This window comes from Triticum urartu, unplaced genomic scaffold, assembly GCF_003073215.2.
Source record: "Triticum urartu cultivar G1812 unplaced genomic scaffold, Tu2.1 TuUngrouped_contig_1388, whole genome shotgun sequence".
Classification (NCBI taxonomy): Eukaryota; Viridiplantae; Streptophyta; class Magnoliopsida; order Poales; family Poaceae; genus Triticum; species Triticum urartu.
Window position 1 is genome coordinate 20,389 of NW_024111823.1, and position 17,732 is coordinate 38,120.

The following is a 17,732-nucleotide window of genomic DNA, read 5'->3' on the forward strand; positions in this document are numbered from 1 at the left end:
TGAGATCCAAAAAGAGAGAAGAAGCCATCTAGCTACTAACTATGGACCCGAAGGTCTGAGATAAACTACTCACACTTCATCGGAGAGGCTATGATGATGCAGAAGCCCTCCGTGATGACGGCCCTCTCCGGCGGAGCTCCGGAACAGGCCCCAAGATGGGATCTCATGGATACAGAAAGTTGCGGCGGTGGAATTAGGTTTTTGGCTCCGTTTCTGATCGTTTGGGGGTACGTAGGTATATATAGGAGGAAGGAGTATGTTGGTGGAGCTCTGAGGGGCCCACGAAGCAGGGGGCGCGCCCTAGGGGGGGCGCCCCCCACCCTCGTGACCGCCTCTTTGACTCCTTGGAGTAGGGTCCAAGTCTCCTGGATCACGTTCGGTGAGAAAATCACGTTCCCGAAGGTTTCATTCTGTTTGGACTCTGTTTGATATTCCGTTTCTTCAAAACACTGAAATAGGCAAAAAAAACAGCAATTCTGGGTTGGGCCTTCGGTTAATAGGTTAGTCCCAAAAATAATATAAAAGTGGAAAATAAAGCCCAATATAGTCCAAAACAGTAGATAATATAGCATGGAGCAATCAAAAATTATAGATACGTTGGAGACGTATCAGTCTTCTCCACAACCACCATTCTATTCCACCTATAGTGCTATGTCCGTGGCTCACGCTCATGTATTGTGTGAAGATTGAAAAAGTTTGAGAACATTAAAAGTGTGAAACAATTTCTTGGCTTGTCATCGGGGTTGTGCATGATTTGAATACTTTGTGTGGTGAGGATGGAGCATAGCCAGACTATATGATTTTGTAGGGATACCTTTCTTTGGCCATGTTAATTTGAAGAGACATAATTGCTTAGTTAGTATACTTGAAGTATTATTATTTCTATGCCAATATTAAAACTTTGTCTTGAATCTTTTGGATCTGAATATTCATACCACAATTAAGAGAATTACATTGAAATTATGCCAAGTAGCATTCCACATCAAAAATTCTGTTTTTATCATTTACCTACTCGAGGACGAGCATGAATTAAGCTTGGGGATGCTTGATACGTCTCCAACATATCTATAATTTTTGATTGTTCCATGCTATATTATATTCTGTTTTGGACATTATTGGGCTTTATTATACACTTTTATATTATGTTTGGGACTACCCTATTAACCGGAGGCCCAACCCAGAATTGCGGTTTTTTTGCTTATTTTAGGGTTTCGCAGAGAAAGAGTATCAAACGGAGTCCAAACGGAATGAAACCTTCAGCAACGTGATTTTCGGAACGAACATGGTCCAGAGGACTTGGACCCTACGTCGAGACATCAACCAGGAGGCCACGAGGTAGGGGGCGCGCCTACCCCCCTGGGCGCGCCGTCCACCCTCGTGGGCCCCCTGTTGCTCCACCGACGTACTCCTTCCTCCTATATATACCTACGTACCCCCAAACTACCAGATACGGAGCCAAAACCCTAATTCCACCGTCGTAACTTTCTGTATCCACGAGATCCCATCTTGGGGCCTGTTCCAGAGCTCCGCCGGAGGGAGCATCGATCACGGAGGGCTTCTACATCAACACCATAGCCCTTCCGATGAAGTGTGAGTAGTTTACCTCAGACCTACGAGTCCATAGTTATTAGCTAGATGGCTTCTTCTCTCTTTTTGGATCTCAATACAAAGTTCTCCCCCTCTCTTGTGGAGATCTATTCGATGTAATCTTCTTTTGCGGTGTGTTTGTTGAGACCGATGAATTGTGGGTTTATGATCAAGTTTATCTATGAACAATATTTGAATCTTCTCTGAATTCTTTTATGTATGATTGGTTATCTTTGCAAGTCTCTCGAATTATCAGTTTGATTTGGCCTACTTGATTGATCTTTCTTGCAATGGGAGAAGTGCTTAGCTTTGGGTTCAATCTTGCGGTGTCCTTTCCCAGTGACAGTAGGGGCAGCAAGGCACGTATTGTATTGTTGCCATCAAGGATAACAAGATGGGGTTTATTTCATATTGCATGAGTTTATCCCTCTACATCATGCCATCTTGCTTAAAGCGTTACTCTGTTCTCTTGAACTTAATACTCTAGATGCATGCTGGATAGCGGTTGATGTGTGGAGTAATATTAGTAGATGCAGGCAGGAGTCAGTCTACTTGTCTCGGACGTGATGCCTATATACATGATCATACCTAGATATTCTCGTAATTATGCTCAATTCTGTCAATTGGTCAACAGTAATTTGTTTACCCGCCGTGAATACTTATGCTCTCGAGAGAAGCCACTAGTGAAACCTATGGCCCCCGGGTCTATCTTCCATCATATTAATCTTCCAATACTTAGTTATTTTTATTGCCTTTTATTTTACTTTGCATCTTTATCATAAAAATACCAAAAATATTATCTTACCATATCTATCAAATCTCACTCCCGTAAGTGATCGTGTAGGGATTGACAACCCCTTATCGCGTTGGTTGCGAGGATTTAATTGTTTGTGTAGGTACGAGGGACTCGTGTGTGGCCTCCTACTGGATTGATACCTTGGTTCTCAAAAACTGAGGAAAATACAAAGCTACTTTACTGCACCACCCTTTCCTCAACGCAAGTGCTCAAGAGGTAGCAGCCGACCGCCATGCCACCGAAGAAGTACGTCGCCTCCCGCGCCACGGCAACCGTGACCGCCTCCATCGCCCAACCGAAGCAGAGGAAGCCGAGGGCGCCGCCGTCCAAGCCACCGTGCATGACAAACGCCGAGTGGAGGGCGGAAGTTCAGCGACGGGAGGCTGTCACCGCCGACCGGCGGAAAAGGGCAATCGCCAAGAAGGCCCATGACAACGCGGCACGTGCGGCTGCGGCTGCGGCTTCGACGGACCAAGCCGAGACCGAGGCGACTCACGCGGGGATGATGAATCCACCCGGCAGCCACGCCCAGTACGCGCCCTGGGGCCAGCAAGGCGTCGGCTCTCCGTCGCCACAGCCATGGGGATGCGCGCCCTCGCCGGGCTGCGCCGACGGGGACGCGTACAGTGGGTTCAACCCCAACGTCACCTTCCCCCATGGACACCCGGCCCAGCGCACTCCCTCGCCCGCCTTCGGCGGCGTGCAGTACCCTCCAACAACTACTCGCCGTCCGCCTACGCGTCCTCCCCGACGCCCCTCTCCGCCGTGGCGCGCTGCCCTTCTCGCACCTCGGCGACACCGACGAGACCGAGGCCGACATGGACGACATCATCGCGACAGGCTCGGCCGCGGCCGCCGCGTCTCCCGAGTTCGTTACCCCGGATGACACGGTGGATCTCAGCGGCGGCATGGACAGCGAGCTCGGCTACGTCTATGACGAGGAGGAGGAGGAGCCGGCGATTGTTCCGGCGAGGAGGCGCAAGAAGAAGAAGCGGGCGGCAAGGTCCGGCGAGCCGTGCATCAAGTGGGCATCCAAGAAGGAGGGATGCCTCGCCGAAGCATGAAAAGTCGTCTGCCTCGACCCGACCACCGGCACGAACCAGAGCATCGAGACGTACTGGGAGAGCATCAAGGCCGAGTTCGACGAGCGCAAGCTCGTCAACCCATACTTTAAAGGCGTCTACATGCAGCGCGGGTCGATGGCGATGGCGAACCATTGGGGGCGTATCCAGGGGGCATGCAACAAATGGCATGGGATCGTCGAGGAGGTAGCGGCTTGCCCGAAGAGCGGCGCTAGCGTTGAGGATCAGGTATGGCACGCCGGTCTCCCGCCTCTCTTCGCCGTGTGCGCCCCCCAACTAGTTGTTCCTCCGCGCAGCTGCTGTGCATGTTCGCCATGTATTGGCAGGGCAACAGCGACGCCGAATTCAAGTACCTCCACGTTTACAAGCGCATTGACAAGTGCGAGAAGTGGTCGAAAGTCTGGCGCACCCTCGACAAGGCCAAGGAGACCTACAAGCCGGACGCGCCGACTCCGGGCGCGTCAGAAGGGCGGCCGGACGGCAACAAATGTGCCAAGAAGGGGAAACACGCCGACGCGGCCACCACTCGTGTGCAGGAGTCCATCGAGCACTGCCTCGCCGACGCGTAGGCCCAGGCCGCCCTTCGTGAAGAGAAGACCGAGGCGCGGTGGTCGGCGTTGATGTCGAGCAGCATTGTCAAGCTCGACCTACTCCGGACCAATGTCGCCGCGAAGAAGAGAAACACTGACCCGCCTTTCCTGCTGGGCGGGGCGGACATGCTCCAGAGCAACGACAAGGCGGTCAAGGCGTGGTGCTTGACGGAGCGTGGCCTCATCCTGAACCAGCTTCCCTCGACGACGACGCCCACGCCGACGCCCACGCCTCAGACGGCGCCAAGCCCGAGCGATGATGCCGCCGAGACTCCCCGCAGCACAGAAGCCACGCCGACGCCGCCCAGCACGGAGACCCCGCCAAGCCCGCGCACACCGACGCCGGAGGCCGACCTTGCCGTCTGATGCGCATGCGCGTCCTTTCTGCTTTTTGTACGCCGAACTTGTGGCCGTTTGATCGCCGGATTTGTGGCGTCTATTTTGTGAGCGGGAATGAGACGCCGTTTGAATTTGCCGCGGCCGGGGGCAACGCCTGGGGGTGTGGCTGGAAGCTAGAACGCCTCCAGAGGCCAATCTAGCGCCGGTTCGCCCCCAAACCGGTTTTTTTCGACGCCCTGGGGGGCTGAACGGCTGGAGATGCTCTGAGTCCCAAGATGTAGAGCGTGCTGGACGAAATAATGGCCTTTTTTTGAATTGTTTGGATTGTTTTCCACATGTTTCATGTGGTGACGAAATAATGGCCTTGACCCGACGAAACTGGGATATTGGGGGTCCGACTCGGCGCCTAGAGTACAAGGCACTCTCCTGGTACAATCTGTTATAGAATCAATCAAATCAAACACTACCATTAGGAAATTAGTAAAGCGACACGATCTCTTGTTAAACAAGGAAAAGATCATGCCGGAAATCAATGGGGCGGATATAAACCGATCCGCCTCAATAATTGTTCATACTATTTTCCTTCGTTTCTACTCGTAGCAATTATTACCTTCCACGGTTATATAAATAAAAGGGTAGCCATATTATTGTTTCTGCTATTACAAGTCAAACAGAACATCCTCTTTCCCATCATCAACTCAACGCCGCCGTTAGCCAAGATGAGGACCGCCCTGCTGTGCGTGACTCTAATCTTGCTCATGCTATCATCATCATCAGGTACGGACTCGTTTGTTCTTACGCCTATAGTACCACATGCTTGGACAACCGATCCGACCACAAATTAGACGTGCGATTCTCTATTAATTAATACTCGTATATAATGATGTTTTTGCAGATGCTAGACCCGGAGAATCTTGCTTTGGAAGATATGTTGGGACGCGTGATCCATGCAATTCCACCAACTGTGACGATTCATGCCGCGTTGAGAACAAGGATGAACCTCTTTGTCAGGGGAGGTGCTCCCAGGTGGCCAAATGCCGTCCAATCGGGTGCCACTGCGACTTCTGCAGGTTCCCTTGATGCACGTAGATTTAAGATAGATAGAAGGGCACGTTTACAATGAATAACGACGCATCAAACTCTACTAGCTCGAAGGTTGTTAAGAACTTGAATTTTGTATTCTAGCAAAAGTTGTGTGAAATTACGAAGTGAGATTTCCTTTTTCTTTTTTGTGATGTTGCATTGCGCATGTGCACGTATGTTTACATGTAATCGTACCAAAACAAATACGTGGTGTTTGGTTCACCGAGTGATAGATGCTAAGCGAATGCGATGAGGCCTTGCTGCAGGGTGGAGGATGAGTCGCGAGAAGAAGGTGGCGGAGCCGACGACCGGGGGGAGGAGGCTGGACAGCTTTTTTTTTTTAGCATCAATACAGACACACGCGCTCATATACACGCGCATACACTCACCCCTATGAATGTACACATGCACACCCTACCCCTATGAGCACCTTTGAAAGACTGAGCCGGCACATCATCTTGAGATTTACGAAGTCACGGTAGGCGCCTCGTCGTCGACGGGAACGTCTCCTCCCATTGAAAACGCATCGCCGGAAATCCTGAAATAAATCCAGGAATAATGCGAGCACCAGGATTTGAACCCTGGTGGGTTGGGGATACCATTGTTCACCTAACCATCTTAACCACAGATTGATTCGCAGGCTGGACAGCTTTCGTGGCAGATGAATTGGGGTGTAGGGTTTAGGTCAAATCAACGGGATTAATTAAGGATATCGCTTAATTGGCCGCCCATTACGTATGTGTCTGATTCCAAAACCGAATCTCTGCCCTGTTTCTGTCTCCCTCTCCTTCCTCCCCGCGCACTTCATGGCATGTTTTTCTCCTCGTCAAGGGTGCTAAAATTGCGCTTAGATTTGTTTTCCTTGTCAATCCGGTACCATCACAAGTGTTAGCTGAGCCAAATTCAGCTTTGGCAAAGACATTATGGAAGGGGCGACCTCTTATCAATCCCGAGAGTACCATTTTTCTCTTAAATAAATATATGACGAGTTCTTGTTATAGCCCATAATCTAACAATTTTGCTCCAAAAAGGTAATCTAACAATCAGAGAAAAAAAATGTTGGACAAACTATACATACTATTTGAACAAACTAGTAAATGTGTACGTGCAATGCACGTTGATACCAGATAGGCCAATAATTAAGAGTTAAAATATATATTAATGACATGTCGATATTAGGTAGGATATTTTTTTTTAGAAAATGTATGATATTAATTGCATGTTAATTACGTGGATAGTGCTATCGTTAATATTTGGTATGCTATTGATTTCACACTAAACATGTTGAGCGCTCGACATAGAAGCAATATAGGTTGTTGGGTGCACATGGTATGATGGCCGAGATTAGTTGGATCTGCCTCTTTGGGTCTTTTTATATTGGTATAGATACGGTGCAATCTTCCAAACGCCTCATATGTTTCTATCAGAACTCTGAACCTTCTGAGCTGACTTGTAAAGTTACCCGTCATGTCTCGCAAATTTTCAGTAGTAATCACTGAACTCTGATATGTCGCTTCCCGGATTTGAAGTAACTTTAGGAACTACTATTGCAATTACACACATAGTTCCTGAAATCTTCGCCTCCTGTATTTGCAGTTTAGGGTAGTCACGCTACATTCGTATTTTTTTATAGATACCTCAGCGAATGCATGTGAGCATGTTGTGGTAGGTTGTATCTTCTCTTCAACATAGTTTCCAAAATATGCAGCTGTAGCTGACAAAAGTAAACCATTCTGTGTTAGTGATTTGTTGTGAAACAATCGCTCATCTCTGTAATATTTACCAGAACTGCATTCGCTTTGTTGGGAATATTACTTGAAATTGCATGCATCTGTCCTGTTAATCACAGGAGTTGGCCAATTTGGATAATGTCGAGCTGATCAAGAATGATGGAAATCCTTTTGGTTCTAAACACTTTCTGTCGAAATCCCCCACTACATATGACAAAGGAGGGATGTTCAAATAGTAGATCAGTAACCAAACACTCACGTTATTCACACTTTTTTTCTTTCTATTTAGTGTTACTCTTACTTTCTATTCATGATACTGTGTGGTTGTTAATTCTTAATTAGCTATATATGCCCGTTGTTTGGTGGTTGGTATGAAACTACAATTTTCCCTTAAAAAATTCACCTCGTTCGAATTTTGCTATCTAGTATTTTCACAGGATGACTCAAAAATTAAAATAACGTTTTATTCTGACACATCATGTTACTGGAAATTTTGACCTTCTAGTTGAACACTATATTACCTAAGTGCGATATTATCACTCACAACTTAAGTACCGTGCTAAGATGCTATGATGTAAGGCATTTTTTCCTTAGTAAGACGTTGCAATTCTCTACATTAATAAACGCAACATATGAGGCCCTAATTTTCCTTAATTTTCTCTTAATACAAAATGACACGAATTTAGGTGTGCATTAACAAAAAAATACGAGGCCCACCAATTATTAATAAAAAATTATATTATTTAAATTTTCTCCACCAAGAGATGAACAAGTCTCGTCAGCTCCTAATTATCAGTACAAAATGACATCTGCCGAATTTGCTCCACCAAAAAGAACATGTCGGATCACTTATGATGCGGTTGGTAATTAAGCTTGGATATGTGTCCTTGATTGATGTTGGTTTCTATATTTTGAAGTACCTTTTCTTGACAACTTTTATTTTTAAAGAAATAACTAAAGCATCCTATTTTCTTTACTAACCCAATGGTTGAGGTTTAGCATTTGTTCTCTGCGGTGGTTCAACATGGGCTTCACTGTACATTGCATTCTGTAAAACAAGAAAGCTCTGTGAGTTTGTTCTCTATTACATGTAAGAGCACATTCTCTTCTCTTCTTATTTTTTTCCTGTTTTCTGTGTTTCTTTGTATTTTCTCTACGTTTATTATTTTAACCCTTTAGATTAGATGACTTTGTTATTGTAAATGTGAAAATTAGTAGGAGACTGCAAAAGAATTGGTAGATTCTGTATATATCTGTTGGGTATGCTGCAGCGGTTTGTTTTCCTCGCATTTCCTTGATGTCTTTACTATGCTATTTTGCTTTTGAGTGTTGATGCTGTTTGGCGATTTAGCATGTTTTCTTGGGTCCATGGCATATGATCTTTGTTTATAATGACATGAGTGATTTGCAAATATATCGATCTCTAATGCATACATGAATACGTTCTTGCGATAAGTTACAAGTGTTACCAGTTGTGTCATGACCTTTGCAAACAGTAAGCACAAGAGCAATTGAACATGACAATTACAGAGTGATAGACCAGCAAATGATTGATTAGTTGAGAAAATTGAGGAAGGTAATCCTTCTACTTTTTTTCCGACTCAAGGGGCAACGTCCCCAGCTTCAATTAAGAAGCTGATAACACAGCAAAAGTAACAGAGGTCTTTTTTCTACCAAGCGCCTACTTTCAAGTCCTCTACTCTGGGAACTTGGGAAGTACACAAAACTACAGTCAAAGAAACTGAAACAGCGTACATCTCTAGCAAAGCATACCAGGAACAAGGATAGCACCTAAGAAAGCAAAACCAGAGCACGCAACAACATCCTGATAGTTCACAGCACCTTCTTTTTTTCACCACTTCCAACGCATTGCTTCTTTTTTTCATTCCAGTCTTTGTCAACGATGCCCAGCCTCTATTCCTGTTGAATCAGACGCCAATACCAGCAGCAACTTTGCTCCGTAGCAAAGGATTTTTCCGAGCCTTTTCCCTGTTCAGAATAGACCAAGAAAATAACAGCTGAGATATGACTATTGCCAAACTATTAGGATCAGCAGGGTAAACACGCTGGAAGCAGGCTTTGTTTCTAATTTTCCACAACCCCCATAAAACCGAAGCCACTCCAGATGCCACAGCCTGCCTTACCACATTTCCTTTAAACGGCAAAATCCAATCATAAAGCTCTTCTATTTTCCCAGGCATCACATTGCAATCTAATGCACAAGAACTTACATTCCACACATATTTGGCTACACTACAACCGAAGAACAAATGATCAATAGTTTCTTTACAAGAACAAAACCTACAACGCTCATCACCTGTCCAACCACGATGCACTAAGTTATCCTTAGTTAGAATACTGTCCATAAAAGCCATAGATTTTTTTTAACTCTAAGAGGTATTTTAATTTTCCAAAAGCTTTTAAATTTACATTGAACCTGCTGCATCTTAAGAAAATTATACAGAGATTTAACCAAGAAAAATCATTTCTTAGTCAAAAGCCATCTACAACTATCTCGATCTTTAGATAACATTACATTAGCACATTAAGCTCGGCCCAAAGTTTAGCTGTTTCACCAAAAAGGACTCTACGAAATCTAATACAACCTCAACCTTCTTCAAAAACCTTAGCTACTGTAAAATTGACACTAAAAGTTAAATAAGTACAGCCTATTAAAGCATCCCCTAAGTGAGTTATTGCCAATCCATAAATCTTCGCAGAAAAGAGTGTTTTCACCATTACCAACTACTTTTCAACAACATCTGAAATATCCTTTTTCTAGGTAACCTATTCTGACTGTTCTGCAACAACATGACCATCTGTTTTACTTGCACGGCTCTTTGAATATTCTCTAGTGTTGGCAAAGCAGATAGATAAGTTCTTGAATACCAAACAAAATAAAATCATAGATTGTTATCTCAAGCGTCATAGTTTTAACTTCAGGCCTACGACGGCACTGTTTACATGTATCAGGGTGTCAATGACTTGCATTCTGCAGGAAAGTTTAACAGGGTGCTAATTACTTGGTTGAGGGCCGAATGAAATGATTCCGGTGCAGAGTTTCATAAACAAGGTGTAAAAAAGTCGACCATGAAAACTAGATTAGAAGCATGTCTTAATAATGCACCTTCATTCTTCTCAGAAGTAGGGATTAGCAAGCATCCAAAGAACCAATGGGACGATAACTGATACGGTTGATTTCGTGGATGCGTTTGGCAGCCACGGGTACGCATCTGGAGGCGGCGTCACACACTTGTCGCCATTGAAGTACACTCTTCTTGGAAAGGCCCATCCTGCCCGCAAGGTGAATGTTGACGGGTCCTTCCGGAATAGTAGCTCAGACTGAACATATCCATCAGGTCCAGCAGTCAAGAGATAATCATTGTAGTGCCTGATGCCCCATAACAGAGCGGTGTCATCTGCGATAAGAGGATTTGTCAATAGCCGAAAAAACATTCACAAGGAATATCCATCTGGTGTAGTGAACTTTGTAGGTTCATCTAACTTGGTTGCAGGTCCACAGGTATACCCTGGACCAGGGGCCTTCAGAGTGAAATTCACAGGCAATTCCAGAGTCTTGGCTGTGGTCCCTGATCGACCAACTGACACTTCAAAGCACGCCACAGCATTAGCAGGGTCCTGTGCCAGTGAGCTGAGGACTCCACCTTTGCAGCAGTTGGCCCTCTGCCTATTGGAAGGTGCCCTGGGAAGCAGGTCGACTATCTCCGGGTTCACCTTGCAGCTGTGAGGGATATCATATTTGAATTTGGAGCAATCGCCTTGCTCTGTAGCCTGTCCACCTTGCACATACCAGATTATCTCCTTCTTTGACCACACCCAACCGAGCTTCCATCCCGGTGGCTGAATGTGGCGGTACTGCTGATAGTTGAATAGTGAAACCTCAGCCTGGAGAAATTACATCATGTCAGCATTTGGAAGAGGATAAACAATGGAAAGGTACAGTCTCATGCCTGAGCAGTCATTGCTGTACAGTATGTATATTTCATAATGTGGAATTGTAGAGGGATTATTGTTGTTCAACAAGTGATTCATCCGTACCACATAGCCATCTGGAACCCAGCTCCTCACATCCCATCTGATTGTGATGTTGCCCGTTGGATCAAGGGGGTCGTAGGCTCCTGCAGAGAACAGCAGAGGAAAAAGTAAATAGTAAAAATGCTTTCGTGGCTCGGAGTAAAAATGTTAACTTCGTCAGACAGAGGATCAAGGTTGGATGTCCTGACAATCTCTGGTCTTACACAGTCGAAAAAAAAACAGTTCTGGTCTTACAGAGGTAGGAAAAAGAAGAGAGGACATTTGGGAGGTGTTTATACAGAGGTAGAGCCTAACATGGAAGTTGACTACAGTCCGCTGAAGATGCAGGAACAGCTGAAGAAATACCTCATATCAATAACCAGGGAGAGATCAAAACAGTAAGAAATAAAAATTTAAATGAATAAGCATATGAAAGACTAGCAGTTGTAACCCAAGACAAACCATAGCTCTAGCAAACCAACAAAAGACCAAAAGCACACTAAAAATTACAGTTAACATCACACTTAAATTCCACTATGATTTATAGTGTAAATTCACTGATAATATAAGTAATTACACTACAAGTCCACTAAGATTTACAGTGTAAAATCACAGATCAAGATAGAGTAAAAAACACTAAAAAATCCACTATGAATTACTGTGTAAATTCAAATGATAAGATAGAGTAATTACACCAAAAAATCTAGTAAGAATTACACTGTAAAAATACTGATAAGCAGAGAAAATGACCGCTAACAGTTGCAACCCAAGATAAACGCTGACTCTTGCAAACTAACAAAAGACCAAAATTACACTGTGATTGCATGAGTACACCTTCAAAATTATTAAAAAAAACTGCTGCATATTACCACTGTAAGAACTGTAGATTACCACTGTAAATTAGTGTAAGTTTGTCAGCCTTATTTGTAATTTACACTAGTAAATCAATTGAATAACAGTAGTATATTTACAGTATTACGGTGGATTTGTAGATTTGCAATTTTCACAGTAAGAGAGTGCTATCATCTAACATTGACAAAACCCCAAAACTATCTAGAAAAATAATGTTACTCGACAAAGACAAACCAACCAAACAAAGACAAACCAAATAAAATTGCCCTAAAAAGTACGCTGTAACTGCTGTGCGACTTACAGTGAGTTGCACACGAATTACAATGTAATTTCTCTATGATTTGCATAGTAATTGCCCTGCGAAATACACTGAATGTTGCACCCTGAATAATAGTAGTAGTTTCCCTAAATTTATAATGTAAAATCCCTCAAATTACAGTGCAAATGCACTCAAATTACATTGTAATTGACCTGAATTTACAGTGTCAATTGCCCCTGAAGTTACACTTTTAGTGAAACTGCAAGTTAAGCAGTAAACTCCAAAAAAGGTTCTAAAAATGAATGCAATATACATCAAACCTAGTAGCAATCCATTTGACAAGCCTTTCAGGGACCTCAGTTCTGACAAAATAAAGAACACACTCCATCCCATATCTCTGAATAATATTCTTATACAGCCATCAACAACGCCACATAAAAGAACTTCCCAGAATATCTAGTAAAGGTTGAACAAACAGGAAAATCACTATATCTCTTATGTCTCTAAATGAAACAAAAAGGGAAAACAAATAAAAAACTAAGGTAGATTACTGTGGAAGATGATTATAAACAATACTGGTCTAAGTACATAGGTAACACTAAAGTAAATTTCTAAAAAAAGAAGTGACTAGTCCGATATGAAAAGAATTTGATGCAACTAACCACATTCTTTGTGCCGGAACATGAAAGCTTTCATTTCAAACATTTTACTTTCTGAAAAAAAATAACAAATGAATGAAGAGGACTGTAAACCAAAGGAAGGTGGAAAAGGCATAAATAAAGAAAAATAAAAAATGCAAGGACTACAAGTAAACAGATAGCACGCAAATGATTCATATAGAACTTCAGTAGAGCTTTCTAAAAGTTGCCATCATCTACAAATAGTTCCTGCATAAAAAGAGATAGCCAATAAACAAATTAAAATGAACTAAAATAAAGAACTAAACCAAATGAGGAAAATAACAAAAAAATAGACAAGAATAACTACCGACGACAACTCATTAAAATGAATCATAAACCACGAAGTTGCTGGGCACAAAAGGTTCATCGAAATAATCTGCAGTTTCAAAAGTTGATACTACAGGAACGTCCTGGTGAGAACCTTCCGTAGTCTACCCATTAAACTAATCCTATAAGCTTACATGACACACAAAAAGGAAGAGTTGAAAAAGAGTAAAGAACTTATAGTGTAATTTAGAGTGTAACGTTCTGCAGTTCAATTACAGTAGAAGATCACAGTTTTACAGTTTGAATCACATTGTAATTTACAATTGATTTACAGTTAAATAACAGTGAAAATACATTATATTATAGTTGAATTACAGTGTAATTTACAGCAGAATTACAAAGTAAACAATACAGTAGAATTACAGTGTAACTGTAGTAGATCAATACTGTAATTTATAGTAGCTTTACAGTGCAATTTACAATAGAATTATAGTGTAAAAATACAGTAGAATTACATGTAATTGCAGTGGATTAACAGTATAATTTCAATAGATTTATAGTGCAAATTTATAGTAGAATTACAAATACAGTGTGAGCCAGAACCATACTCCAAATGTAGTGAACAAACAGGTACTACATAACACCAAGCTAAACATTAAACAACCTAATATAGTGTGAGCATCGAAAGTTCCAATAGCCCGTTGCAACAACTATTTGTGCAGAGATAAGCATGAACAGAGACAATAACTGAAAGACACATTAACTAAGCAAAAAAAAAAAGGCAAACCAGCAAACACACACACACACACCCAAAGAGATTTGGTTGCTTCATATATATGACTAAATAGATGAGTTCAGAGAGGGGAGGTTTGGCTAAAACACTACCTGCACTCCACTTAACTAGATCACAATTTTAGAAAGAATTATCACAATAATCAACATGAAGAAGCACAAGCCCCACCGATACAGACCACAAATCCACACTGAAATCAAAACCTAGCCAAGAGGAATCAAACACCTACATCTACAGAGACAATGGGAGAATGAGGTAGAGCTCATATTTGCTACTCCAGCGGAATCAAGCCTCTAGACATACATCTACATCAAAACGGGCAAGGGGAATTAGACGCCCAGGGGAATCGAACACCTACTGCTACATCTAACAAGAAAAAAGGCCAGGGCGATCAACCATCTGCACATACATCTACGTCAAATGTGCTAGCAGAATCAAAACGCCTGGGGGATCCAAACACATACCACTACATCCACCACAAAAGGCCCAGGGGAATCAAAATACGTGCACCTTCATCCACATCAAACTTCAGGGGATCGAATCGAGTCAAACTACAAGATCTGGAAGGGACAGGAGCACCAAAATTGAACAGGGAAAGGGAGAACCACTACACAATACACACAAACCGAACTCACAACCACTGGAGTGGAAATGTTGAAGATGGAGGAGAGGGAGAGCTCGGATTGGCCATGGAGGAAGAAGAAATCGCAAGGACTCGCATCCTTTCGGTGCCGCCTAACGAAATGGGGAGATATTAAAAGGAAATTTAAAATAGAAGTGGAAAAGGCAGCGCGAGCTAACGGGCTGGCCCGGAAACTAAAGCGGACCCGAGATGAAAAACACCAACTCCAAGCGCGAATCTCCGCGCAAGATCGGAGAGCCACAAATTCAAACGAAGACGAATTGCAACCGAGCGAGAATCGAACACCCGCAGACAAAATCTAAACGGCCCACACATAGCAGCTGGATTTCAAAAAAACCCAAAAGCCCACACATGCCAAATGAATTTTGGTTACAAATACTACTCCCTCCGTTCCAAAATAAATGACCCAACTTAAAAGTAGTTAGGAGTTGGAAGTACAGAACACAGAACACAGAATGGCAACTTGAGAGTTGAGAAACATGAGAGGGAACAAAAGGGTGGTATTGGAGAGGCGTCAAAGAAAAAAGCACACCTCTCAACCATCTGGTCGCGGTTGCGTGCTACTAGAGACGAGAAGGGGAAGGACAAGGGCAGCTACAGGACGAGAACAAAAGAAATCAAAAATAAAGAGAAACCGGACGGTGCCGCCAGCGAGGGGAAAAGTAACGGGTCTGCTCGAAATTTTAGCCGGCCCGATAAGAAAAAAGAAGTACACTGAGGCGTAGGAACAACAATGACCTGATGAACCAATGATCCAGGCCATGGCGAGGAGGAGCAACGCAGACATGGCTCTCGAGCTTCGGGGAAGAAGAAGAGCGTGGGCTTGTGTAGCAGTAACATGCATGTTTGTGTATAGCAGCAGTAACATGCACCGGTGACGACGACGTGCGAAGGTAAAGTGGCGCGGCATGGACACGGGCGGGGCGGGGCGATTCCCTCGGTGACAACGACGCCGTCTGTGTGGCCGGCGCCAGTGCCACCATCTTCTCTGCTGGCTAGCGCACCAAGAATCCTGGCGAATCATGCCCCCACCCCCCGAGGAATCTATCTGAAACTAAGATTTTCATCTCGATCGATGCAAAGATCCAGCATGTTCAACAATCTGTAAGCTTGGTCACCGCGCGGTCAGATGTGTGCTTTCCTCGGCGCCTTCTGCAAATCAAGACCCACTACGTTGAGCAATCTGTAATTAATCCCGTGGCTTTTTGCTGCAGAGGTACACAAAGCCGTGGGGAAGCAGCCGTGCTCGTTCTGTATCTCAGCCTCTCAGGGTAGCCACACGTTCCGTGAGCCGCTGCGACGCGCAGGACGAACGAAGAAATGGTGAGTTGTTTGTCAGCATAACTGTATTTTTCTAGTTATTAAATGATATCGGCAGTTAAGTAAACAAGTATGCAAGTAAAACATAATAAAATAGTATTGCACACAATTGTTAATAGAAATTCTAATGGTACCATTCATGTCTTTTCTTAGCGTTGTTACCAACTAATTAGGGGTCAAGTACTGTATAAAGAAGTCACTATTTTCCGGAAAAAAAGTCTGACTATGGACGCAAAGTTTCTCAGCCCGAGCTTAAATGAGCTCGGGTGAACAAAGCTCGGGTGAACAATAAAATAAAATCTAAAAAATCTGATTTTTTTTTGTGACAAACATCGACAAAAGTTTCAAGTGCTTGCAAAAAATTGTCATTGAATCACATTCCTAGAAGGCGTGGCAAAAACAAAAATCAATACTCTGAAAATACTACTTTCAAGAGCATTTTGGAGCATTGATCTTTTTTTTGCCACACCTTTACAGAGATGTGATTACATGACGAAATTTTGCAAGCACTTGAAACTTTTGTCAATGTTTGTCATAAAAAAGTACAATTTTTTTATTTTATTACTGTTCGCCGAGCTCATTTGAGCTCGGGAGTAGAAGGACACTTTCATCTGACTATTTATTTTCTACAAGAACATGGGCATTAGATTTAGGATCAAAGGAGTATAACATGAACGATTTGAGCAAGTCTATTCTTGCATAACCCATTAACATAATTTTGCACGCACTAACGAAAAAGTTTAGGCCCTATTTGATAACAAAGTATTTTCTAAGTATTTTAAGAATACTGTAGTTTTTAAGATTACCATAGTTTTATTTGCAATGAGTTGTTTGGTTGCCTCTGATAATTGTGGTTTTCAAACTGCAGTATTTGCTAAACTGTAGTTTTTTCTCTGCATAAAAAATAGAGCTCAAGACCTCTTTTTTTAAAACAGAGCAGCTGGAAAGAAGGGGTGGGACGTCCTTATCTTCTTCGCTCGATCTAAAACAGAGCCATCGCTCCCACGCCGCCGCCGTCGCCTTTGGAGATATCTCCCTCGGCAGCCATGGGGAAGGAAAGAGACGAGGATGGAGAGACCAAAGGTGAGTAGACTCTGCCCTTCGCCCTCCCTCTTCGCTCGTCCCGCCTCTCCATGGTGATCGCCGGCCCCTTCCTCTGCAGTCTGCACGGCTGTGCCTTTCCTAACTATGGATGTCGTGCAGCTCCGCTCGAACTGTTTGTCTAGACTGCTAGCTGGATCTCTATGCTTGTTAATTCAACTCCGCTCGAGCTGTTCGTATAGTCTGCTAGCTGGATCTCAACGCTTGTTAATTGAAGACTGCTCGAGCTGTTCGTCTAGTCTGCTAGCAGTCTTATCCAGGACTTGTATACATGTCTTTAGAATCAGATAGGTTCACTGTCCGACCTTGTATAGAATATGGTTTTGCTAGTTGCTGGTTAGCTGAATATTTGCTCTGGATCAGTCCCATTTTTAAACGATTGCTTTGGATAAGTCCAGTCATGAACTTGTATATGCATGAACAAATGACATACTAGATACTACTGGAGATGCAGGCCTAGAGCCTTGAATTCAAACTCCTCCCAAAGTTGGCTTTTAATGCAAATAAGAAACTCAGCTGCGGGTTTCTCTTGCCTTATTTATGCATAAATTTCAAACTGTAAGCACTGGGAATTG

General features: G+C 43.4%; 1 protein-coding gene across 4 annotated transcripts; it reads right to left on the minus strand.

The window, feature by feature from the left end:
- Window positions 1-8,742: 8,742 nt before the first annotated feature.
- LOC125526680 (COBRA-like protein 1) lies at window positions 8,743-14,885 on the minus strand. 4 transcript variants are annotated; one of them, XM_048691323.1, is made up of 5 exons: window positions 14,558-14,885; window positions 13,016-13,240; window positions 11,267-11,346; window positions 10,335-11,113; window positions 8,743-9,196 (listed from the first exon to the last, which is right to left on the minus strand). In XM_048691323.1, exons 2-4 carry the CDS (start codon window positions 13,125-13,127, stop codon window positions 10,664-10,666), a joined length of 642 nt encoding a protein of 213 aa, XP_048547280.1. In that variant the 5' UTR covers window positions 13,128-13,240; window positions 14,558-14,885; the 3' UTR covers window positions 8,743-9,196; window positions 10,335-10,663. The 4 variants fall into 4 exon arrangements, with proteins under 4 accessions (XP_048547280.1, XP_048547279.1, XP_048547281.1 ...); XM_048691322.1 differs by having other exon boundaries at window positions 14,323-14,885; XM_048691324.1 differs by having other exon boundaries at window positions 10,335-10,626; window positions 10,713-11,113; window positions 13,016-14,884.
- Between the last annotated feature and the right edge of the window lie 2,847 nt (window positions 14,886-17,732).

Coding starts and splice junctions, on each gene's coding strand:
- LOC125526680 (XM_048691323.1), bottom strand. CDS start 13,127: ATGCCTTTTCCACCTTCCTTTGGTTTACAGTCCTCTTCATTCATTTGT. Junction 11,347..13,015: donor GTTCCGGCACAAAGAATGTG/GTTAGTTGCATC, acceptor TGTTCTCTGCAG/GAGCCTACGACCCCCTTGAT. Junction 11,114..11,266: donor GGGTTCCAGATGGCTATGTG/GTACGGATGAAT, acceptor TAATTTCTCCAG/GCTGAGGTTTCACTATTCAA.